Consider the following 24,217-nt stretch of genomic DNA (forward strand, 5'->3'; position numbering starts at 1 on the left):
TATCGGCCGATATTATCGGACATCTCTAATTTTGAGGTATAACAATATCAGCCTTTTTTTTTATCCCACTACAACAGAACTACATCAGCAAATACAATACGTACACATATAAAACTAGTATTTTAATTACTGAAGTAGATAGTAATAAGGACTGCTCAAGCATCAGCACTTTTGCCTTGCTCTGCTGCGTTGATCACGGCGCTCAGGTGGCCACGCCCCTTTTCGCTTCCTCCCGCAGTACGTCTCCTCTGCTTGCCTGTCAAAACCTCCAATTTCAAACTTCTTTTTCTTTAAGTTAGTGCAGCTGAGATAGGCTCCAGCACCCCCCGCGACCCCAACAGGGACAAGCGGTAGAAAATGGATGGATGGATAGTTAAGTACGAGTCTGTAAGTGTGGTACCTAAGTACCAGTTGCAACCAAGTACCAGTTGCAACCAAGTACCAGTTGTAACTAAATATCAGTTGTAACTAAATATCAGTTGTAGCTAAGTACAAGTTGTACCTAAGTACCAGTTGTAACTAAATATCAGTTGCAACTGACTACCAATTGTAACTAAGTACCAGTTGTAACTAAATATCAGGCGTCAATAAATACCAGTTGTAACTAAATATCAGTTCTAACTAAGTAGCAGTTGTAGCTAAATACCAGGTGTAGCTAAGTACCAGTTGTAGCTAAGTACCAGTTGTAACTAATTACCAGTTGTAGCTAAGTACCAGTTGTAACTAAGTACCAGTTGTAGCTAGGTACCAGTTGTAACCAAATACGAGTTGTAGCTAGGTACCAGTTGTAGCTAAACGCGAATTGTAACTAAGTACCAGTTGTAGCTAAGTACCAGTTGTGACTAATTACCAGTTGTAACTAACTACCAGTTGTAGCTAGGTACCAGTTGTAGCTAGGTACCAGTTGTAACTAAACGCCAGTAGCAACTAAGTACCAGTTGTAGCTAAGTACCAGTTGTAACTAACTACCAGTTGTAACTAACTACCAGTTGTAGCTAGGTACCAATTGTAGCTAAGTACCAGTTGTAGCTAAGTACAAGTTGTACCTAAGTACCAGTTGTAACTAAATATCAGTTGCAACTGAGTACCAGTTGTAACTAAGTACCAGTTGTAACTAAATATCAGGCGTCAATAAATACCAGTTGTAACTAAATATCAGTTCTAACTAAGTAGCAGTTGTAGCTAAATACCAGGTGTAGCTACGTACCAGTTGTAGCTAAGTACCAGTTGTAACTAATTACCAGTTGTAGCTAAGTACCAGTTGTAACTAAGTACCAGTTGTAGCTAGGTACCAGTTGTAGCTAGGTACCAGTTGTAACCAAATACGAGTTGTAGCTAGGTACCAGTTGTAGCTAAACGCGAATTGTAACTAAGTACCAGTTGTGACTAATTACCAGTTGTAACTAACTACCAGTTGTAGCTAGGTACCAGTTGTAGCTAGGTACCAGTTGTAACTAAACGCCAGTAGCAACTAAGTACCAGTTGTAGCTAAGTACCAGTTGTAACTAACTACCAGTTGTAACTAACTACCAGTTGTAGCTAGGTACCAATTGTAGCTAAGTACCAGTTGTAGCTAAACGCGAATTGTAACTAAGTACCAGTTGTGACTAATTACCAGTTGTAACTAACTACCAGTTGTAGCTAGGTACCAGTTGTAGCTAGGTACCAGTTGTAACTAAACGCCAGTAGCAACTAAGTACCAGTTGTAGCTAAGTACCAGTTGTAACTAACTACCAGTTGTAACTAACTACCAGTTGTAGCTAGGTACCAATTGTAGCTAAGTACCAGTTGTAGCTAAACGCGAATTGTAACTAAGTACCAGTTGTAGCTAAGTACCAGTTGTAACTAACTACCAGTTGTAGCTCGGTACCAATTGTAGCTAAGTACCAGTTGTAACTAAACGCCAGTAGCAACTAAGTACCAGTTGTAGCTAAGTACCAGTTGTAGCTAAGTACCAGTTGTAACTAGGTACCAGTTGTAGCTAGGTACCAGTTGTAACCAAGTACGAGTTGTAGCTAGGTACCAGTTGTAGCTAAACGCGAATTGTAACTAAGTACCAGTTGTAGCTAAGTACCGGTACCAGTTGTAACTAACTACCAGTTGTACCTAGGTACCAATTGTAGCTAAGTACCAGTTGTAACTAAACGCCAGCAGCAACTAAGTACCAGTTGTAACTAAACGCCAGTTGTAGCTAACTACCAGTTTTACTAAGTAAGTGTTGTCTTGTGTTAGAGAATCGGCTGTGACGGCATCATCGGGTCTTTGGCCAAGGAGGACCGCTGTGGCATTTGTAACGGCGATGGACGCTCGTGTACCATCGTGAGAGGAGACTTCAACCACACACAAGGAATGGGTGTGTTGTGCACGTTAAACTGTGTGTGTGTGTGCGTGTACTGGCCAATCAGGTCATGTTTATAAGTGAAGTTGAAGTCTTATTAATTTGTCTCCATGACATTTCATCATAAAGATTTCATATCCTAATTTCATTTGTATTAACTTTTCATATTCTCATTTCATGATGAGAACGATTTGATATTGTTGATGGTGAAAAATGAATGTAAGTAGACAGGATGAAGAAAAATGTTACTTATTAAATTTAATATATATGTGTGTGTGTGTGTGTGTGTGTGTGTGTGTGTGTGTGTGTGTGTGTGTGTGTGTGTGTGTGTGTGTGTGTGTGTGTGTGTGTGTGTGTGTGTGTGTGTGTGTGTGTGTGTCAGGCTACGTGGAGGCGGTGGTTATTCCTGCTGGAGCACGCAGGATCAAAGTTGTGGAGGACAAACCTTCCCACAGCTTTCTGGGTAATGTTGTCTTCACACACAAAACTTAGGTGCTTCACTTCTTTTTACACTTGTGAAACACTGACTGCCTGATCTACAAAAGATTTGCGTGGATTAAAACACCTGCAAAGATGATCTACTCAGCTTACACGCTGAGGATCTCGTCTCTTAAATGAGGAAATTAGCGAGCGCTCTATTTCGCGTGTTTGTCTTCATGAATATGTGATGATCATCAGAACACAATATTATATACAATACGCAATACTTATTTTTTTTAATTTTATTTTGATTGGCGTTTTTATAAAACTTGTAATTGTGCGTATGTAATTCTATATTTGTGCACTGCATTTTCCACAACATAACAAAACACTACAGGTTGGAGCAGAGATGTGAGCAGTAACTGAGTGTCTCCATGGTAACAGCCGGTATTAGCTCATTTAAACAAGGTGGTCTACATCGCTTTTGTGCTTGTTATCAGTTGTTCACACAGTCTTAGTAGATGACCTATAATAGTAATAGATCACCTATAATAGTACACACATTTTTTTTAGTTTGCACACGCTATTTTTTGCACACGCTATTTTTTGCTTGTTATTAAGTAGATCAGACCCTTAAAGTTAAATTGTCACCTCCAACTTTGCTTGAACACTAATTAACTTACATTTATTACTTTTTATTTTGTATATTTTGGTGAATATTAATGGGTTTGCTTTTTGTTATTGTTGAATTTTAATGTGTAAATGTTAATGAGTGTTTATAAGTTATTGGCGAATTATAATGAGTGTCAATGTTAATGGCTGCTTTGTTAGTAATTGGGGAATATTAATGAGTTTGTAAGTTATTGATGAATACAAAGTATTGTATAATTTGTTATTGGTGAATATTACTGAGTTTTTATTTTTATTTTTGGTGAGTGTTAATTAGTGGGTTAGTTATTGGTGAATATTAATGAGTGAGTTTTTCATAATTGGTAAGTAAGTGTGTTAGTTATTGGGGAATATCATTTATTGTACAGTTAGTAATATTATTGACCGTGTTAGTTGCTGGTGAATATTAATGAATGTGTTTGTTATTAGTGAATATTAATGAGTGTGTTCAGTATTGGCAAATATTGAGTTTTAGTTATTGGTGAATATAATGTATTGTCTAGTTATTGGCAAATATTAACGAGAGTGTTAATAATCGGTAAATATTAATGATTGTTTGTTAATAAATAGTGAATATTATTGAGTGTGAATGTTTGTGGGTGTTTTGTTAGTCGTTGGTGAATATTAATGAGTGTGTAGTTAGTTACTGGTGAATATTAACAAGTGTGTTAAGTATCAGTGAATGTTAACGACTCAACAAGTTTTTTAGCTCGGTTGGTAGAGCGGCCGTGCCAGTAACTTAAGGGTTCTGGGTTCGATCCCCGCTTCTGCCATTCTAGTCACTGCTGTTGTGTCTTTGGGCAAGACACTTCACCCACCTGCTCCCAGTGCCACCCACACTGGTTTAAATGTAACTTAGAGAGTAGGTTTCACTATATAAAGCGCTTTGAGTCACTAGAGAAAAGCACTATATAAATATAATTCACTTCACTTTAATGATCAGCAAACGTTAATGAGTGTGTGGTTAGTCAAATTAAACAAGTGTGTTTATTATCTGTGAATATTAACGAGCATGTTAATGATGGGTAAATGTTATTGAGTATAGTTAATTATTGGTGAATATTGACGAGTGTGTAGTTAGTTATTGGTGCATTTTAATACTAGTGTTATTTTATAGGTGAATGTTAATGAGTTTGTAATTAATTATCTGTAAATATTAGTGAGCGTGTAGTTAATTACTAGTGAATATTAATGCATGTGTTGTTAGTTATTGGTGCTTATTGATAAGCGTATTAGTTATTTGTAAAGATTAATGACGGTGTGTTAGTAGTTAGTGAATAATGAGTGTGACTATTGATGAGTGTTTGTTAGTTGTTGGTGCTTATAAATAAGTGTGTTCGTTATTGGTGAATACTAATGAGTTTGTAGTTAGTTATTGTTGAATATTAATGAGTCAGTGTGTAGTTAGTTATTGGTGAATATTAAGAAGTGTGTTATTTATCACTAAATATTAACAGGCGCATTAATGATCGGTGAATATTAGTGAGTGTGTAGTTAATTATTGGTGAATATTAACGAGTGTGTTAATTATCACTGAATATTAATGTGCGTGTTAATGATTTGTGAATATTAGTGAGCGTGTAGGTAATTATTGGTGAATATTAATGAGTGTGTTAATTATCGGTGAATGTTAAGGAGTGTCAATTATTGTTGAATATTAATGAGTGTGTTAGTTATTGGTGAATATTAACGTGTGTTAATTATCGGTGAATGTCAAAGAGTGTCAATTATTGTTGAATATTAATGATTGTGTCGTTAGTTATTGGTTAATATTAACAAGTGTGTTAATTATCTGTGAATGTTAATAAGTGTCAATTATTGTTGAATATTAATGATTGTGTTATTAGTTATTGGTGAATATTAATGAGTGTGTAGTTAGTTATTGGTGAATATTAACGAGTGTGTTAATTATCAATGCATGTTAATGAGTGTCAATTATCTTTTAATATTAATGAGTGTATTTAGTTATTGATTAATATTAATGAGTGTGTAGTTAGTTATTGGTGAATATTAAAGACTGTTAATTATCAATGAATGTTAATGAGTGTCAATTATTGTTTAATATTAATGAGTATGTAGTTAGTTATTGATGAATATTAACGTGTATAGTAAGTTATTAGAGAATATTAATGAGTGTTAATTATCAATTATTGTAAATGAGTGTCAATTATTGTTGAATTTTAATGAGTTTGTAGTGATTAGTGAATATTAACAAGTGTGTTAATTAACAATGAATGAGTGTCAATTATTGTTGAATATTAATGAGTGTGTTAGTTATTGGTGAATATCATTTATCATGTAGTCACTGGTGAATGTTACAAACATGTTAAATAATAATAAGTGTGTTAATTATTGGTGCATTTTAATGTGCTTGTGTTGTTTTCAGCCCTGAAAGACGCCAGCAAGAAGTCCATCAACAGCGATTGGAAGATTGAACTCCCAGGAGAGTTTGAGCTGGCCGGGACCACCGTGCGCTACGTCAGGAGGGGATTGTGGGAGAAGATGTCTGCCAGGGGGCCCACCAACACGCCCCTCCACCTCATGGTAGATGACATGTGACCTTGCACGCCTGCAGCTTAATGCATTAGTACATCTTACTGCAGCTCACTCACTCCCTTTTCTTCTCCTTCTTCATCTTTTTGTTTCCCTCCTTCATCAATCGCTACGGACAGGTGCTGCTCTTCCATGACCGCAGTTATGGATTTCACTACGAGTACACGGTGTCCCTGAACGTCTCGCAGGAGAAGGCCAGTGAGGAGAACAAAGACGCAGAACATCTGTACATCTGGACACACAGCAGCTGGAACGACTGCACCGTGCACTGTGGAGGAGGTGACACACATACATCTGTTTAAACCCCAACATCGTGTGTGTGTGTGTGTGTGTGTGCGTGCGTGCGTGCGTGCGTGCGTGCGTGCGTGCGTGCGTGCGTGCGTGCGTGCGTGCGTGCGTGCGTGTTTGTGGGCTTCACACACACTCACACACACGCACACACTGAGGACCACAGTCTGACAAATCAAAGGAAGCAGGGGCCATTTTGAGAGTTCTCACCTTCAAAACCACTATATAGAATATCGATTTCCAGCCAAAAGAACAACAAACAAAATGTAAATTTTGTGATAAAATTTTATATGACAAATGTCACTATTCTTGTATTTGTTTCCTTCTTGAGACCTCCGAATAATGCCTACCTCTTTAGGACCACCCTTTCTAGATATGTAAATATTTGTATTTATAACATTAATAATATATACATACACTGCAAAAATTAAAAAAACTTGTGAAAAATGTTGGCAATATTATAATAATAATGGGAATTTCACTTGGCAAAATTATGACAAAAGTAATAATTTTACTCAAAAAATGTCACTGTTTTACAAGAACAACAAAAAAAATTAAAATTTTGTTATAAAAGTCAGAATTTTTAATGACAAATGTCACCATTCTTGTATTTCTTACCTTCTTGAGACCTCCGAATAATGCCTACCTCTTTAGGACCACCCTTTCTAGATATATAAATATTTGTATTTACAACATTAATATATATATTACATACTATGCAAATATAAAAAAAACGTGTGAAAAATGAATTGGAATTTCACAAGAAAAAGGTCAAAATTTCACAAGAAAAACTTAGGCGCTAAAGTGGAACTGAAATCCTAACAGTTAGCACTCTGGCCAGACAGTGTCAAGTAACGAAAAATGTGAACAAAATTAAGTAGAAAAAAAAAAAGCTAACATGCTAAAAATAGCATGCTTACGATTAGCATTAGTAAAATACCAAAATATATAACACTGAGGTGTGTACCTGCTAAATTAGTTTAAAAAGATAGCATGTTAATGTTAGCATGCTAAAATGCTAACTGTATTGTGCGTAGCGTACCAAAATATAGAGAACCGTCCTCGACCTCAAGTCAGAACCTGCAACTCAACTAAAAATAGCATGTTTACAGTTAGCATTAGTAAAATAGCAAAATATTTGACACTGAGGTGTATACCTGCTAAATTAGTTTAAAAAGCCAGCATGTTCATGTTAGCATGCTAAAATGCTAACTGTATTGTGCGTAGAGTACCAAAATATATTACTCTGAGGTGTGTACCAGAAGAAAATGTTAAAATTCTAGCTGTTAGCATGTATCAAGTACCAAAATTGTGAATGAGGTGTATACCTACAAAATTAGCTTTAAAGAAAAAGCTAGCATACTAACATTGGTAACAAGTAGCATACATTGAGTAACAAAATATTTGACGCTGATGTGTATATACCTGCAAAATTTGTCAAAAAGCTAGCATGCTAATATTACAATGCTAACGGTTGTGCCACTGGCTGTTAAGAAATTAGCTATGGGCCGCAAAACACCCCTAAAACCTTTTTTGAACTGGTCCTGACACCTGTGTGGGTCCAGGAGGCCCTGCAGTGTGACTTGGTGAGGAAGCTGTTCCAATGACATCCTGATGGGGGCTCTGATGGTCATTTGGCGCTGCTTGCTGTAATGTTGTTCTTGGCTCCCTATGTGATGACATCATCTTTGTGTGTGTGTAGGGGAGAGGAGGACGGTGGTGTCGTGCATGAGGATGGCTAACAAGTCCATGGAGGTGGTGAATGATTCTTACTGTCAGCCTGAGAACCGTCCTCTACCTCAAGTCAGAACCTGCAACTATCAGCCCTGCCAGTACAGGTGACACACACACACAAACACACACACACACACACACACACACACACACACACACACACACACACACACACACACACACTATCTTGTATTTGTTACCTTCTTGGGACCTCCGAAAAATGCCTACCTCTTTAGGATACCACCCTTTCTAGATATATAAATATTTGTATTTACAACATTAATAATATATACATACTATGCAAATATATAAGAGGTAAGTTTTTAGTAAATTGTTTTTTATTTTTTGTGTGTAATTGGTTTTTAATCTTCATTAATTACTTTAAGTTTTTACAGTATGTCTCTATATACATATTTATTTATTTAAAAAAAAAAAATTGGCCAAAGGGGTCGCATTTCAATTTCTTACAAACACTTGTTATTACATCTGTTGTCCAGAGGGGGAGCACTCTGAATTTTTACACACACTTGTTATTTCATATGTTGGCCAGAGGGGGAGCACTTTTAAAACTGACAGTCAATTTGAAAAATCCCTCCTTTTTGGGACCACCCTAATCACCACCAGGGGTGCAAATGAGATCTCTATTTTTTTAGTTTTTTGTAATGTGCTTAAGGCCGATGACAAAGGAGTCACGGACCACAGATGGCCCCTGTGGCGCACTTTGGGCAACCCAGCTGTAGAAGTTAACTGTTAATGGCCACTACAGTCTTAGTACCGTAGTGTATTTGTTCATCCTCTGGTCACATTTGGGTTGACTTACGTCAGCACCAGAAGTCGTAAAGTCAGCTGTTCACCTGGCGGGTTTTTTCGGGGATGAATAGGGAAGTCCACTTTAGATCCACTATGGACTGGACTCTCACAATATTATGCTAGATCCACTCGACGTCCATTGCACCGGTCGCCAGGGGGGGGTCCCCACATCTGCGGTCCCCTCCAAGGTTTCTCATTGTCATCCCATTGGGTTGAGTTTTTTCTTGCCCTGATGTGGGTTCTGAGCCGAGGATGTCGTTGTGGCTTGTGCAGCCCTTTGAGACACTCGTGATTTAGGGCTATATAAGTAAACATTGATTGATTGAAGTCCTTCTTTAGCTGCCATCTTGTTTTATCATATATCGCTGCCTTTGCACCTGTCAATGTTTACTTTTGTATGCACATTAAATCAACAAAAAATCCTGACTTTGGAGCAATGTTCACGGACTCTAGTATTTGGCTCTCTTATTAGATGCAATGGTTTTCCGTATTGGGACCATGATTTCGGTCCTAACTTGTTCACCAGTCCTCATATGGAAGGTACTTTTCCGTGTTGATGTCTCAAGAAGGGTAGAAATACAAGCACAAACACACACACAAATTAAAAATACACACATTGCATGAGTTACAAAACAGACGTTTTTTGGACAAACGTGCCTGTAAAGTGGCACCAAGCATCAAATGCGTGGTCATGGTCTCTCCTGAGGTGGGTGGTGCCTGAATGGGGGTCCTGCTCCGTCACGTGTGGTCCGGGCGTCCAGCACCGCGAGGTCCTTTGCGTGCAGCAGCAGACGAACGGGTCTTTAACCCGCACCTCCGAGGTCCACTGCCAAGGGGGGCGGCCGCCCGTCCTACAGGGCTGCGAGGGGCGCCTCTGCCTCAGCGTGTGGGAGGCGTCCGAGTGGTCTCAGGTGGGCACCCTTTTAAGGCGATCCACAGCCGGCCGGCGGTCAGTGTTCACGTGCTCGCGTCCGTCCGTCCTTGCAGTGCTCGTCGGGATGCGGGCCGGGCGTGCACAAGCGGACCGTCACGTGCACCAACCCCAGGGGGCAATGTGACCCCCTGTCCCAGCCCACCCAGGAGGAGTCTTGTGAGGACTACTCCAAGTGCTACGAGTGGAAAACTGGCGATTGGTCCAAGGTAGGATGTGTCCACTTTTATTGTGAAACAATCATTTTTAATGAATACTTAGACCTACTACGCTACTGTATTTTACCGTTGGTCATTATGGTGGTACTTGTTTTAAAATATTTTTAAACAGGAAGTGTTAGAATAATTGTTTCTAAGTTATCACAAAAACTTTGTGTTACATTGAGTGCCCGGTGAGAAGCAAACCTACCAAAAGTAAGGCTCGTGAAACTCCACTGTGTAGGGGGGAAGCAAGATGAAGGTGTTCCTGTTTCTTTCATGTATTATAATCAAACAGAAAGATATTGTCTGACCCAAGGACTATAAAAGCGAAGAGGAAGCAGGACCAGAATCCCCTCCAGGCGACTTCCTTTTTGAACTGTTTTACGAACCTCTTTTTGAACTCGTTTACGACCTTTTCTGTGAAGTGTTTACGACCTTTTCTTTTGAACTGTTCTGTAACCAAAGGCAACGCTGTTTACGACCCACTTCCCTCTGGAAGCAGCTGTGCACATGTGGTCAGAGAAAATCCAAATAAAGGAAGGAGGCATACAATCTTTCGCCAGAGCGTGCTGGAGATTGTACAAGAGTACATTGTCCCGGCGTCTCTCCTCAATTGAGTCCAAATTGAATTCTGTCTCTGTTAAATTCTTTGCTTCTTGTCTTGTTTAATAGATAATAATAATAATAATAACTGGGATTTATATAGCGCTTTTCTAAGTACCCAAAGTCGCTTTACATGTAGAACCCATCATTCATTCACACCTGGTGGTGGTAAGCTACTTTCATAGCCACAGCTGCCCTGGGGTAGACTGACGGAAGCGTGGCTGCAATTTGCGCCAACGGCCCCTCCGACCACCACCTATCATTCATCATTCAGTTCACCGGTGTGAGTGGCACCGGGGGCAAAGGGTGAAGTGTCCCGCCCAAGGACACAACGGCAGTTTTTTTTTTTTGGATGGTAAGAGGCGGGGAGCGAACCTGCAACCCTCAGGTTTCTGGCACGGTTGTCCTACCCACTACGCCATGCCGCCCCCATATATACTGTATGTTTGTTTATGTGTATATATATGTATATATATGCGTGTACATGTGTATATGCGTGTGTATATATGTATGTATACTGTATGTTTGTTTTCGTGTATATATGTGTGTACATGTGTATATAGGTGTGTTTATATGTATATATGTATGTATACTGTATGTTTGTTTACGTGTATATATATGTATATATGTGTGTACATGTGTATATACGTGTGTATATATGTATATGTGATTATATGTATAAATACACTGTATGTTTGTTTATGTGTGTATATATATATATATATATGTATATGTGTGTGTGTGTGTGTGTGTGTGTGTGTGTGTGTGTGTGTGTGTGTGTGTGTGTGTGTGTGTGTGTTTACCTCCCTGCTTGGCACTCAGCATCAAGGGTTGGAATTGGGGGTTAAATCACCAATAATAATTCCCGGGCGTGGCCACCACTGCTGTTCACAGCTCACCTCACCTCCCAGATGTCATCAGTGTTTGAACCTGACAGGAAGTCACGACCAGTTTATGTGTCTATGTGTATGCATTTGATTGATTGAAACTTTTATTAGTAGATTGCACAGTACAGTGCATATTCCGTACAATTGACCACTAAATGGTAACACCCCAATAAGTTTTTCAACTTGTTTAAGTCGGGGTCCGCGTTAATCAATTCTGCTAACCTTGGTGTCCAGTGTTCATCCTCCTGTGGGAGGGGCCTGCAGTCCCGGGTGGTCCAGTGTATGCACAAAGTGACGGGTCGCCACGGCAACGATTGCCCGTCGCCGCTGAGGCCGCCCACCTACCGACCGTGTGACCAGGGAGCCTGCACGCAGAAGATCAACGTCAACACCATCACGTCGCCCCGCCTGGGTAAGTCCAAAGTGGGTCTAGCAAAGAATCCCCGGGCGCGGTGACGCTGACTTCCTGTCTCTCCGCCCCGCCCCCCCAGCTGCTCTCACCTACAAGTGCTCGGGCGACCAGTGGACGGTTTACTGTCGCGTGATCCGCGAGAAGAACCTGTGCCAGGACATGCGCTGGTACCAACGCTGCTGCCAGACCTGTAGAGACTTTTACGCCGGCAAGAGTTCCTGACCCGAGCTCCGCCCCCCTCGCGTGCCACGCCTCTCTTCCTTTGTATTCACTGCGGCAAGCAGGAAGTGAGCGCCAACGCTTACCGGCTTTGATGAAGACTTGAAAATGTCCGGCAGATCTTCTGCTGCGCTCACAAAAAAAAAAAGAAAAAAGCCAAAGCAGGTGGCGCCATTGCACACGTTTGAAAGACGTGCCGAGAGCCGAACGTTAATAATCCTTGTTGTACTGTATGCTAACGCTAACGATTACGTCGCCAGTGAAAGGCTTCTACGAGTGAAGCTACAAGCTCGCTAAACCAACTCCCCCATCACCTGAGGGTTCGCTCCTTGTCACCCAAGCCAGCCAAACTGAGCAAGTTGATGGATTGTTTTGTTGTGCGCCATTTGGTGGACATGTTGTGCCTGACTAAAAATATGCACTTTGTCCATTTTGAAAGCTCGCTCAACAGGACGTGTGTCAGATTAAAGCTGCACGCCACGCAAAACACCGGGCAGAATCAAGAGGCGTTATAGTACAGCCGCCACCTTGTTTCTCTCGGCACGTGGAAAGAGGCGAGTACGCTCGCGCACCAAAGGCGGCGACGGCGCAGTTTATCTCAAGAGTGGGCGTCACTTTTACACCTCATTTACTGAGTTTGTATGTATGTATGTGTGTGTGTGTGTGTTCTGGCAATGCTTACTTAATGGGACATCGCTCTGTTTACACCAGACCTGGGCAAATTAAGCTTTTCAATCTGGCCCGCCGGACATTCCCAAATAATTTTTTTAGTTTTTTAAGATGGAAAGTGTAGCTGCCATTATGTTGTGCAGTGATGTTTTTCTAACGACCGTAAGTCTTCAACTATACAAAGTATTTCAATGGTTAAAATTTTATATATATGATATACCAGTTACTATGGTATCGTATTTTTCGGACTATAAATCGCTCCGGATTATAAATTGCACCGGCCGAAAATGCATAATAAAGAAGGAAAAAAACATATAGAAGTCGCACTGGAGTATAAGTCGCATTTTTTGGGGAAATGTATTTGATAAAAGCCAACACCAAGAATAGACATTTGAAAGGCAATTTAAAATAAATAAAGAATAGTGAACAACAGGCTGAATAAGTGTACGTTATATGAGGCATAAATAACCAACTGAGAACGTGCCTGGTATGTTAACGTAACATATTATGGTAAGAGTCATTCAAATAACTATAACATATAGAACATGCTATACGTTTACCAAACAATCTGTCACTCCTAATCGCTAAATCCCATGAAATCTTATACGTCTAGTCTCTTACGTGAATGAGATAAATAATATTATTTGATATTTTACGGTAATGTGTTAATAATTTCACACATAAGTCGCCCCTGAGTATAAGTCGCACCCCCGGCCAAACTGAAAAAAACTGCGACTTATAGTCCGAAAAATGCGGTAATCTAATTAGTTACTATGGTAATCTACGTCACAGCAGCTCAGACGAGGCACCAAGCAGTGTGGGCGGGAAGCGTTTCCACAGACGCGGAAGGAGATTTTCACAACAAAGTTCTAAAGCAGTGTTTTTCAACCACTGTGCCGTGAGATATTGTCTGGTGTGCCGTGGGAAATTATGCAACTTCACCCAATTGGTCCAAAAAATATTTTTTGCAAATCAATAATTATAATCTGCAAATAATGTTGCCATTCCTTAGTGTAGAACTGTGATCCCAATATGCAGACCACAGCGTGCAGGTAAAAAAGGTATGTAACGCTTGAACCAAAAATGAACAAAAGGGAAAGGAAAAGGCATTGAAGCATAGGGGATGGCTATGTAAAACAACAGTAAAACTGAACTGTTTACAAAGTAAACAGAAACAGAATGCTGGACAACAGCAAAAACGTGCAGCGTGTGGAGCAGAGACGGCGTCCACAAAGCACATCCGTACATGACATGGCAAGCAACAATGTCCACACAAAGAAGAATAGCAACAACTTAAATAGCCTTGCTTGCTAACACAAAGCAGGTGCGGGGAATAGAGCTCAAAGGAAGACATGAAACTGCTACAGGAAAACACCAAAATAACAGCACAAGACAAGAACTAAAGCACTACACACAGGAAAGCACCAACAAACTCAAAATAAGGCACGAGGAGGACCTGGTGGAGTTTAATTTTTTAACGTTTTCTGCGGATGGTGTGCCTCCGTATTTTTAGATGAAAAAAATGTTGAAAAACACTGTTCTAAAGCATAGTTCCATATCAGATGTATCAGATCGTAGGTGGGTTTATTTTGTACCCTTCGCGTTCATATTTCACTGTTTCACTGACATTCATATTTTGTCAATATTCAGTGTTTTATCGTTCATAGAAAAATGTAAAATTTCATTATGTTTTTTAAGGCGGTCTGTCATAACGTTTTTAGCATTCAATCAGACATTATTGTGAGGTTTTGTATTAGTGTTCCTAAAAATAGATATACCGGCCCCCAGACACATTTTTTCTCTAAATGTGGCCCCCCGAGTCAAAATAATTGCCCAGGCCTGGTTTACACAGTCACCTTTAGGGGACCTCTGACGGTATGGGGACAAAAAAAACAGGTCCCCTAAAGGGAAACCTTTTTAAATGATAGTCAGATCCATTCTGAAGATGCCTAAGTGATTTTTTAAGCTTTGGCCCATTTTTAATTTGAACTTTTTTTTTTTCTTTTCTTTTTTTTTTAATGGCCCTCAGTAGTCACGTACAAATTTGTGTGAATTATGCAAAATTATTTAAATTTGGTCCCCATGAACCATATTAACTCTTTTTTTCCCCCAGGGTCCCCAGTAAGAATGATCAGCACATTACTTCATCAATCCAGAGATTTAAAGACGTGTATGAGCTAACTGGACAGTGGCCATTTTACCAAAAAAAATGTTATGCCTCCACAACCTGTAGAAAGGGTGGTCCCCACAAGTGATGATCAAAAACTTGGTCCCCATTCCAAATGATAACCAGTGTGTGTGTGAGTGTGTCAAAGGTGCTATCTTATGTTAGTGTGTGAATGCGAGCCATGACTATTTAACACATGTGTGTACTGTACTTGTTCACGTGTACTTCATGGTGCTGATCCAGTAAAGACAGTTCTGTTTACACAAACGCCAGCTCTGTGTTGACATAGTCTGTGTGAGGCTTCTTTCCTTCTGACAGTCAGCTGTCAATGCTGCCGTGGAAGCTTCCGTGGGCTCCTTCTGTGACGTCGATTACGAAATAGTCACCGGGAGTCGATGCAGTCCAGGGTCAGAGGTCAAAAAGTCCAGCGGCAGTGACGTCACCACCACCACAACAACAAAGCGCTGCTCTCCTGTGCGGCGCGCGGACAGGTGCGGTCCTTCACAATAAAAGCACAGTGCTGTTTGTTATGTAAACATGTCGAGATTGATAATATTTCCATTCAAAAGGAAGTTATCAAACAGCGCGGTGAAGTTAAGGTCAAACAAGGAGTCGACAAATGAAAATTAGAAGCGAACGGAGGCTTTCTGTGTGAGAAGTTGACATCGCTCTTATTTTGACAGCAACAACCGGATGTGGCCGATGTCGTCTCGGCGCCTTGATACTTGGCGCCTGGCGACAGCTGCAGGCTGGCGGGTCCAGTCGAGCCTCATCGCAGCCGAGAGGCACAGCATGTGGTCCTTGTGGGAGGTCTTCTCCTAGCTGCCTCCGAGGCGGATCCACGCTCGGTGGCGTGAACGCGCATGGAGGCACGCGTGCACTGAAGTCTTTTCTCTCTCCCCCCATCTCTCCTCTCGGTTCCTGCTGAGCATCCACAATGGAGGCCGGGCCAGAACAGTTCCTGAGCCGGATCCTGGAGGACCTGGACGCCCAGCACGCCAACATGTCCGACCAGGAGCTGTGCAAGTCGCTGTGCACGCGCATGGACCTGGTGCACCTGGCCAAGCTGCGCGCGCACCTCTACCGCGCGGCCAGTGTGGACCCGGACTTTCCCGCCACGCTCTTCCGGGACAAGATGCGCGGCCCTGCCGAGGACGCGCAGTCCAAGCGGCGCGTGCTGGCGGCAGACATCGTCACCATGCTCCACCTGATCCGCGCGCGCGGCGGGGGCGTGGCGGCCGCGGCGCACGGAGTCAAGCGGCAGGAGCACGCGGAGGCCAGGCGCGCGCGACACCACTACGAGCCCCCCGCCACCCACCTCACTAACTCCCCCTGCCCGGAAGCGCGCCGGACCTTCCTTCCAGCCTCCGAGCCCAACTTCCTGTTGGGAGTTGGCGGGGGCCACGGGGGGTGCCGAGCCTCCTCCTTAGATAAACTGCATCACCTGCCCCAGTACTCCCCCTCGCCTCCTTGCCGGCGAGTGCACGCGGGGCCTCCGCCGCCGCCGCCGCGCACGTGCATGCAGAAGAGGAATATCTTCAAGGAGGACTTCCACAAGATGGCCTCCTTCGGCCCACAGGTGCGTCCCCTTTTTAAAGTGTAAAAAGAAGTTAGGCCGCTTTGCTGTGTGACTTCAGCAACCTTCTCTCCTTCAGGTCGTCCCGGCCGAGCGCGAGCAGGACGTCAGGAGGGCGCAGCCGCACCGCCACGTGCCCGCCCCTTTTTTCAACCGCAGCTTCGAGGTGGCGTACAGCAAGCCCTACTGCCCGCCCCCCTTCGGCGCCAACCTGCAGGAGGGTCGGCGGGTCAAGCACGAGAGCCTGGACGACCTCCAGGCGTCCACGTACTTCGGGCCGACCACCGTGTCCGAGTGCGTGAGCGGCAGGAAGCCGGGTCGCCATGGTGGCAAGCAGGGGGCGTGGCCAGTGAAGAGCCTGAGCCTCAACGTGGAGGAGGGGCCTCACGGGCAAAAGCAGGCCAATTTCCATCGCAACGCCAGCGTCGTCGGCGCCAACGAGACTCGCTTCCAGAGCCCCAAGCGACCGGCGGCGTATTCCGGCGGCCTCGCCAGCGACGCTGTGAAGACCAAGGACGCCGCCGTGATGGACAGGAAAGAGTCGGCCAAGAGGATGTGGGACAAACGCATCAACGGTCCGTCTTTTTATGCGGCGGACGGCTCGGCGTGCATCGGGACGCAAACAGAACACCCCAGGAAGGCGCCGCCGCGCGCCTTCAAACACTCCGACGAGGATTCGGAAATGATCCGCGACGACATCAGCGACATCTTCCGCTTCCTGGACGAGATGAGCGTGTGCGACTCGCTGGGCGTGGTCCAGTCGTCGTGCTACGACAGCGCCGCCTCGCTGAGGTCGGAGGGCGACAGCTCGCCCGAGCGCAACACGGTCAAGCTGGCCAAGTCGCAGCTGGACCGCCTCCTGCGCTCGCTGGACAACACGGACGACGAGCTCAAGTCCAGCGTGTGCAAGCTGGTGGCGAGGATCGGCGAGATCGAGAGGAAGCTGGAGTCGCTGTCGGGCGTGCGCGGCGAGATCTCGCAGGTCCTCTCCAAACTCAACAAGCTGGACCAGAAGATCCAGGAGCCCGACGCCACGCCCGCCTCCTCCCCGCCGGACGCCTCGCCGCGCGTCTTCCGCTGCCACACCCTCAACGTGGACGGCGACGCGAGGCCCACGTCCCTGCGGAAGAACGCCTTCGCCAGGAGGTCGTCGCACTCGCTGGACGACGACTCCACTATGGTGGATGTCTCGCCGCGAGACTGGCGGACGCTGTCGTATTCGTGCCACCCCGACGCCGTCGACAAGGAGCGGGCCTGCCGTGCCAAAGAGGTCAGGTGACGTGTCCCGCTGTAAGGGGTCGGTTGCTAGCGGCAACCTCGCGAAGAGACAAGAAGCAGGAAGTGTGTTAAAGTTAAAGTTAAAGTACCAATGATTGTCACTCACACACTAGGTGTGGTGAAATGTGTCCTCTGCATTTGACCCAGCCCCTTGTTCACCCCCTGGGAGGTGAGGGGAGCAGTGAGCAGCAGCGGTGGCCGCGGCCGGTAATAATTTTTGGTGATTTAACCCCCAATTCCAACCCTTGATGCTGAGTGCCAAGCAGGGAGGTAATGGATCCCATTTTTATAGTCTTTGGTATGACTCCGGGGTTTGAACTCACAACTAGAGATGTCCGATAATATCGGCCGATAAATGCTTTAAAATGTAATATCGGAAATGATCGGTATCGTTTTTTTAATTATCGGTATCGTTTTTTTTTTGTTTTTTTTTAATTAAATCAATATAAAAAACACAAGATACACTTACAATTAGTACACCAACCCAAAAAACTAATTTATGTTATCAATATTCTGGTTCCTACATTATATATCAATATATATCAATACAGTCTGCAAGGGATACAGTCCGTAAGCACACATGATTGTGAGTGCTGCTGGTCCACTAATAGTACTAACCTTTAACGGTTAATTTTACTCATTTTTATTAATTACTAGTTTATATGTAACTGTTTTTATATTGATGTACTTTCTTTTTTTATTCAAGAAAATGTTTTTTATTTTTATTTTTTTATTTTTTTAAAGGACCTTATCTTCACCATACCTGGTTGTCCAAATTAGGCATAATAATGTGTTAATTCCACAACTGTATATATCGGTATCGATTGATAAGAATTGGACAATATCGGAATATCGAATATCGGCAAAAAGCCATTATCGGACATCTCTACTCACAGCCTACCGATCTCAGGGCGGACACTCTAACCACCAGGCCGCTGAGTAGGTTGAGTGGGCGGGGATAAGAACGGCGAGGTCGTTTGTGACTGATTAAGCAGTGCTGATTAGCTCACAAAGAGACGGGAAGCAGATGTAAACAGGAAGTGTGTTAGTGGGCGGGGCTAAAAAATAGCAAGGTCATGTGTGTGATTGATGAGTGCATGTGAGGCAACAACACACACACACACACACTGCGGATGTAGAGCGCCAGGGAGGAAGAAGATTCCAGAAAGAAACACCATCTGGAGGTTCAATATGAGCTTCTATTTATACTTCTTCTCAATCCATCACTTCTGTTCACACACACACACACACTCGCGTGAGGCCCCGCCCCTCAACATGGCGTTTCCACCGCTTCGCTGACAACTTTATGTCACGGTTTGCTCACTTCCTGTCTCCAGGTGGACCAATACGACTTCCCCGGGATGCTCCGCCCCCCCAAGGGGACGAGGGAGTCCTACCTGTCGGAGCACCACCTGAGGCCGGCGGTCCCCGCCCACGCCAAAGGAAGTCCTCTGTATTCGGGGCCGAGGCTCGGCGGGCCGTCCTGGACCGTGGAGGACTACAAACACAACTCAGGAGACGCTTTGGACCCGCAGGTACTTTCCACTTTTATTGTGAAAAGGCCACAGCGGGACAGTTAAGTGAGTGGGACTTGTTTTAGTTATATTTTAAAACGTACAAATGTTGCCTGGAGTGATGAATAAGGAATCCTTTCTAGCAGAAAGCAGTTTTACTTCCGGTTCAAGGTACGAAACCGGAAGTACATTTTCCACTTGCAGTGAGGGAACTCGTCCAAAAGATGGCGCCCTAGCACAAACAATAACACACCTTCTCACTGTCTCTGTTAGTGTTTTATTAAAATTGTGAAGTGGATTACATTTATATAGCGCTTTTTCTCTAGTGACTCAACGCACTTTACATCGTGAAACCCATTATCTCAGTTACATTTAAACCAGTGTGGGAACAGGCGGGTAAATATTTTGCCCAAGAACACAACGGGAGTGACTTTGAGTTATTGGTGAATATTAACAAGCGTGTTAATGATCAGTGAATGTTAATGAGTGTCAATTATTGGTGAATATTAATGAATGTGTAGTTATTGGTCAATTTTAACGAGTGTACAAAGCGGTAGAAAATGGATGGATGGAGTGTGTTAATTATTAATTAATGTTAATGAGTGTCAATTATTGTTGAATATTAATGAGTGTAGTTAATTATTAATGGGTGAGTCGTTAGTTATTGGTGAGTATTAATGAGTGTGTTAATTATCAATGAATGTTAATGAGTGTCAAATATTGTTGAATATTAATGAGTGTGTCGTTAGTTATTGATGAATATTGATGGGTGTGTAGTTAGTTATTGGTGAATATGAACAAGCGTGTTGATGATCAGTGAATATTAATGAGTGTCAATTATTGTTGAATATTAATGAGTGTGTAGTTATTGGTGGATATTAACGAGTGTGTTAATTATCAATGAATGTTAGGAACAAGCGGTAGAAAATGGATGGATGGATGTTAATGAGTGTCAATTATTGTTGAATATCAATGAGTGTATTTAGTTATTGGTGAATATTAACTATTGTGCCATTAGTTATTGGTGAATATTAACGAGTGTGTTAATTATCAGTGAATGTTAATGAGTGTCAATTATTATTGAATATTAATGAGTGTAGTTGATATTGATGGGGGTGTAGTTAGTTATTGGTGAATATTAACGAGTGTGTTAATTATCAGTTAATGTTAATTAGTGTCAATAATTGTGGAATATTAAGTGTAGTTATTGATGAATATTAATGAATGTGCAGTTAGTTATTAGTGAATATTAACAAGTATGTTAATGGTCAGTTAATGTTAATTAGTGTCAATAATTGTTGAATATTAATGAGTGTAGTTAGTTATTGTTGAATATTAATGAGTGTGCCGTTAGTTATTAGTGAATATTAATGAGAGTGTTAATTATCAATGATTGTTAATTAGTGTCAATTATTGTGGAATATTAATGAGTGTAGTTAATTATTAATGAGTGTGTCGTTAGTTATTGGTGAATATTAACGAGTGAGTCAATGATCAGTGAATGTTAATTAGTGTCAATTATTGTTGAATATTAATAAGTGTAGTTAGTTATTGATGAGTGTGTAGTTAGTTATTGGTGAATATTAATGAGTGTGCCGTTAGTTATTACTTATTAGTGAACATTAACACGTGTGTTAATTATCAGTGAATGTTAATTAGTGTCAATTATTGTTGAAAATTAATGAGTGTGCCGTTATTAGTGGATATTAACGAGAGTGTAAATGATCAGTGAATATTAATGAGTGTCAATTATTGTTGAATATTAATGAGTGTGTAGTTATTGGTTGATATTAACGAGTGTGTTGATTATCAATGAATGTTAGGAACAAGCGGTAGAAAATGGATGGATGGATGTTAATGAGTGTCAATTATTGTTGAATATTAATGAGTGTAGTTAGTTATTGATGAATATTGATGAGTGTGTAGTTATTTATTGTTGAATATTAACAAGTGTTAATTATCAGTGAATGTTAATTAGTGTCAATAATTGTTGAATATTAATGAGTGTAGTTATTGATGAATATTAATGAATGTGCCGTTAGTTATTAGTGGATATTAATGAGAGTGTTAATTATCAAGGAATGTTAATGAGTGTTAATTATTGTTGAATATTTATGAGTGTAGTTAGTTATGGATGAATATTGATGAGTGTGTAGTTAGTTATTGGTGAATATTAACAAGTGTGTTAATTATCAATGAATGTTAGGGAACAAGATGTAGAAAATGGATGGATGGATGTTAATGAGTGTCAATTATTGTTGAATATCAATTAGTGTATTTAGTTATCGGTGAATATTAATTATTGTGCTGTTAGTTATTGGTGAATATCAACGAGTGTGTTAATTACTATTAATTATTATATTTAAAGCAGTGTGGGCGGCACTGGGATCAGGTGGGTAAAGTATTTTGCCCAAGAACACAACGGGAGTGACTCGAATGGTGGGAACAGGGATCAAACCTGGAACCCTCAAGTTGCTGGCACGGCCGCTCCACCAACCGAGCCACGCCGTCCCAAAATATTTGTTGATTACAAAACATTATAAATTAGCTGCACCATTTTTTTAGCCACAGGGTTTAAAGCGTAGGAAAAAAAGTAGCAGTTTATAGTCCGAGAAATGCGATAAAATGTAAACATTTTTATTTCAAACGTAACCTTCCTCTGATTATATACGTAGGCGGAGTCGCTGAACCCGAACAAGCTGGAGTTCTGGATGGAGGACGTGTACACGCCGGGCTACGACTCGCTGCTCAAGAGGCGGGAGGCGGAGTTCCGCAGGGCCAAGGCGTGCAAGATCGGCGCTCTCATAGCCGCCACCTTCAGCGTCATCCTGGTCATCGTGGTGCCCATTTGCACCATGAAGACGTAGCGTGGCGGGACAGGGAAACAGGAAGTAGCACAGCTGGCAATTAGTCGTAGCCTGTAAACCTCCCCGTTCTGATCCTGGACTTGACCTCGGACCAGGGCAAACCGCACGAATGTATTAATCACCTGGCCAGAGTCTGGAATGTTCTTTGTCTGATAGCAGAATGTGTCTGTCTTCTGACGGACTAATGATGCTGAATGTCATATTTACCTTCTGGAATGTTCTCTGACTGGACTTCCGGTGACGGAATGTTCCACAATAAACTTCCTGTTGTGTCTTGGCGTGGTGTCCCGCGAGGCTGGCTGACATCAGGTGAGTCCCCCGGAGGGTCCTAGAATGTCACTAAGGTGGTTTTCCTTCCAGATGCGTTGGCCACGTTATTAAATGTCTACCGCGACCTTTTCCAGACCTGGTTTACAGCTTCCCGATGGACTTCCTCTCCAGCGAGCAGATAAATGTCAGCGCCGTCACGTCCCAGTAGGTCCTGAACGCCTCCAAAGTTCAGCGTGACGACACAGATGCATGGTGGGCCTTTTTAATTTTATTTTTTTAATTTTTTTTAACAAACTTGTTTTTGTTTTGCGGTTCGCCATCTGGCTCCGCCCACGAGAGACCCCGCGGGCTATTTGGCGTCGCTCCCACAAGCAGGTAGCGTTGAGACGGACCAGAACCGCTGACTGGACACGGAATTTATAGACGGCGGCATCCTCCGGAGACTCCACGCCCACGCTCATCAATTATTACTGAGAACCTTCTGTCCTACTTCAGCGGTCTTGGGACCCCCCGCCCGTGCTGCGCCTTCAAGCTCGCTGACCCAATTCAACGTGGCGACCACGGAGGTCCGAGGTTAACTGTGACGTCATAGTCCGGTCCACACAGAACCACATGAGAGGTGAAATAGAAAGCTGAATATACCAATTAATGTGTACCTAAAATTGTGGGTGTGCCTAATATTCAGGCCACCAATGTGCTGAATATTTATCATTATAAAAATGATGGTGGTCTTAAGTATGCTTAATATTAAGGATTCGCCCTGAGTGTACTTAGTATTTAGGCTGCTAGTGTTTCTAATAGTTTGGCTGTTTCTAATATTATGGCCTTAAGTGTGCTTAATACTTCGGATGAAAACAATATGGCGGGCTCATGTGTGCCTTATAGCTTGACGTTACATCATATTTAAGCATCTCTAATATTGCAATACATCTGGTATTTATCACATGCTAATTACGAGCATGCTAACAGTTAGCATGTGTCAAGTACCTAGTTTTATGACTATCGTGACACTTGCTAACTATTAGCATGCTAACGGTTAGCATGTGTCAATTACCAAGTTTTGTGACTAACCTTGCTAACTATTAGCATGCTAACGGTTAGCATGTGTCAATTGCCAAGTTTTGTGACTAACGTGACACTTGTTAACTATTTGCATGCTAACAGTTAGCATGTGTCAAGTACCAAGTTTTATGACTAAAGTGACACTTGCTAAATATTAGCATGCTAACAGTTAGCATGTGTCAATTTCCAAGTTTTGTGACTAACGTGACACTTGCTAACTATTAGCATGCTAACGGTTAGCATGTGTCAATTACAAGTATTGTGACTGATGTGACACTTGTTAACTATTAGCATGCTAATGGTTAGCATGTGTCAAGTACCAAGTTTTGTGACTAACGTGACACTTGCTAACTATTAGCATGCTAACGGTTAGCATGTGTCAATTACCAAGTATTGTGACTAATGTGACACTTGTTAACTATTAGCATGCTAACGGTTAGCATGTGTCGAAGTACCAAGTTTTATGACTAACGTGACACTTGCTAACTATTAGCATGCTAACGGTTAGCATGTGTCAATTGCCAAGTTTTGTGACTAACGTGACACTTGTTAACTTTTAGCATGCTAACGGTTAGCATGTGTCTAGTACGAAGTTTTATGACTAACGTGACACTTGCTAATTATTAGCATGCTAGCGGTTAGCATGTGTCAATTGCCAAGTGTTGTGACTAACGTGACACTTGTTAACTATTAGCATGCTAACGGTTAGCATGTGTCGAAGTACCAAGTTTTATGACTAATGTGACACTT

The 24,217-nt window shown here is 42.2% G+C and overlaps 2 protein-coding genes across 3 annotated transcripts in view; both read left to right on the plus strand.

Annotated features, from left to right (window-relative positions):
- Positions 1 to 15,037, plus strand: part of adamts17 (ADAM metallopeptidase with thrombospondin type 1 motif, 17) — a 58,314-nt gene extending 43,277 nt beyond the window's left edge. The window contains exons 15-23 of the mRNA XM_061963750.2: positions 2,233 to 2,353; positions 2,721 to 2,801; positions 5,814 to 5,971; positions 6,100 to 6,259; positions 7,971 to 8,106; positions 9,519 to 9,723; positions 9,800 to 9,952; positions 11,668 to 11,845; positions 11,925 to 15,037. Of these exons, the coding sequence (XP_061819734.2) occupies positions 2,233 to 2,353; positions 2,721 to 2,801; positions 5,814 to 5,971; positions 6,100 to 6,259; positions 7,971 to 8,106; positions 9,519 to 9,723; positions 9,800 to 9,952; positions 11,668 to 11,845; positions 11,925 to 12,067 (1,335 nt within the window). The 3' untranslated portion in view covers positions 12,068 to 15,037. The remainder of the gene's footprint in view (positions 1 to 2,232; positions 2,354 to 2,720; positions 2,802 to 5,813; positions 5,972 to 6,099; positions 6,260 to 7,970; positions 8,107 to 9,518; positions 9,724 to 9,799; positions 9,953 to 11,667; positions 11,846 to 11,924) is intronic.
- A 625-nt stretch (positions 15,038 to 15,662) lies between these two features.
- minar1 (membrane integral NOTCH2 associated receptor 1) lies at positions 15,663 to 22,412 on the plus strand. 2 transcript variants are annotated; one of them, XR_009815602.2, is made up of 4 exons: positions 15,663 to 16,479; positions 16,556 to 17,751; positions 19,092 to 19,289; positions 21,944 to 22,091. XR_009815602.2 is itself a non-coding variant. In XM_061963751.2 (4 exons), exons 1-4 carry the CDS (start codon positions 15,838 to 15,840, stop codon positions 22,133 to 22,135), a joined length of 2,223 nt encoding a protein of 740 aa, XP_061819735.1. In that variant the 5' UTR covers positions 15,663 to 15,837; the 3' UTR covers positions 22,136 to 22,412. The 2 variants fall into 2 exon arrangements, 1 of the variants encoding a protein (XP_061819735.1); XM_061963751.2 differs by having other exon boundaries at positions 16,556 to 17,746; positions 21,944 to 22,412.
- Positions 22,413 to 24,217: the final 1,805 nt, after the last annotated feature.

The sequence above is a fragment of the Nerophis lumbriciformis genome, linkage group LG06 (genome assembly GCF_033978685.3).
Source record: "Nerophis lumbriciformis linkage group LG06, RoL_Nlum_v2.1, whole genome shotgun sequence".
NCBI classification, from domain to species: Eukaryota; Metazoa; Chordata; class Actinopteri; order Syngnathiformes; family Syngnathidae; genus Nerophis; species Nerophis lumbriciformis.

What these genes read in the sequence shown, in the direction of transcription:
- minar1 (XM_061963751.2), top strand. Translation starts at nt 15,838, where the DNA reads ATGGAGGCCGGGCCAGAACAGTTCCTGAGCCGGATCCTGGAGGACCTG. An exon ending in TGGCCTCCTTCGGCCCACAG is followed by an intron (nt 16,480 to 16,555) that starts GTGCGTCCCCTT and finishes TCTCTCCTTCAG; the next exon opens with GTCGTCCCGGCCGAGCGCGA. An exon ending in GGGCCTGCCGTGCCAAAGAG is followed by an intron (nt 17,747 to 19,091) that starts GTCAGGTGACGT and finishes TCCTGTCTCCAG; the next exon opens with GTGGACCAATACGACTTCCC.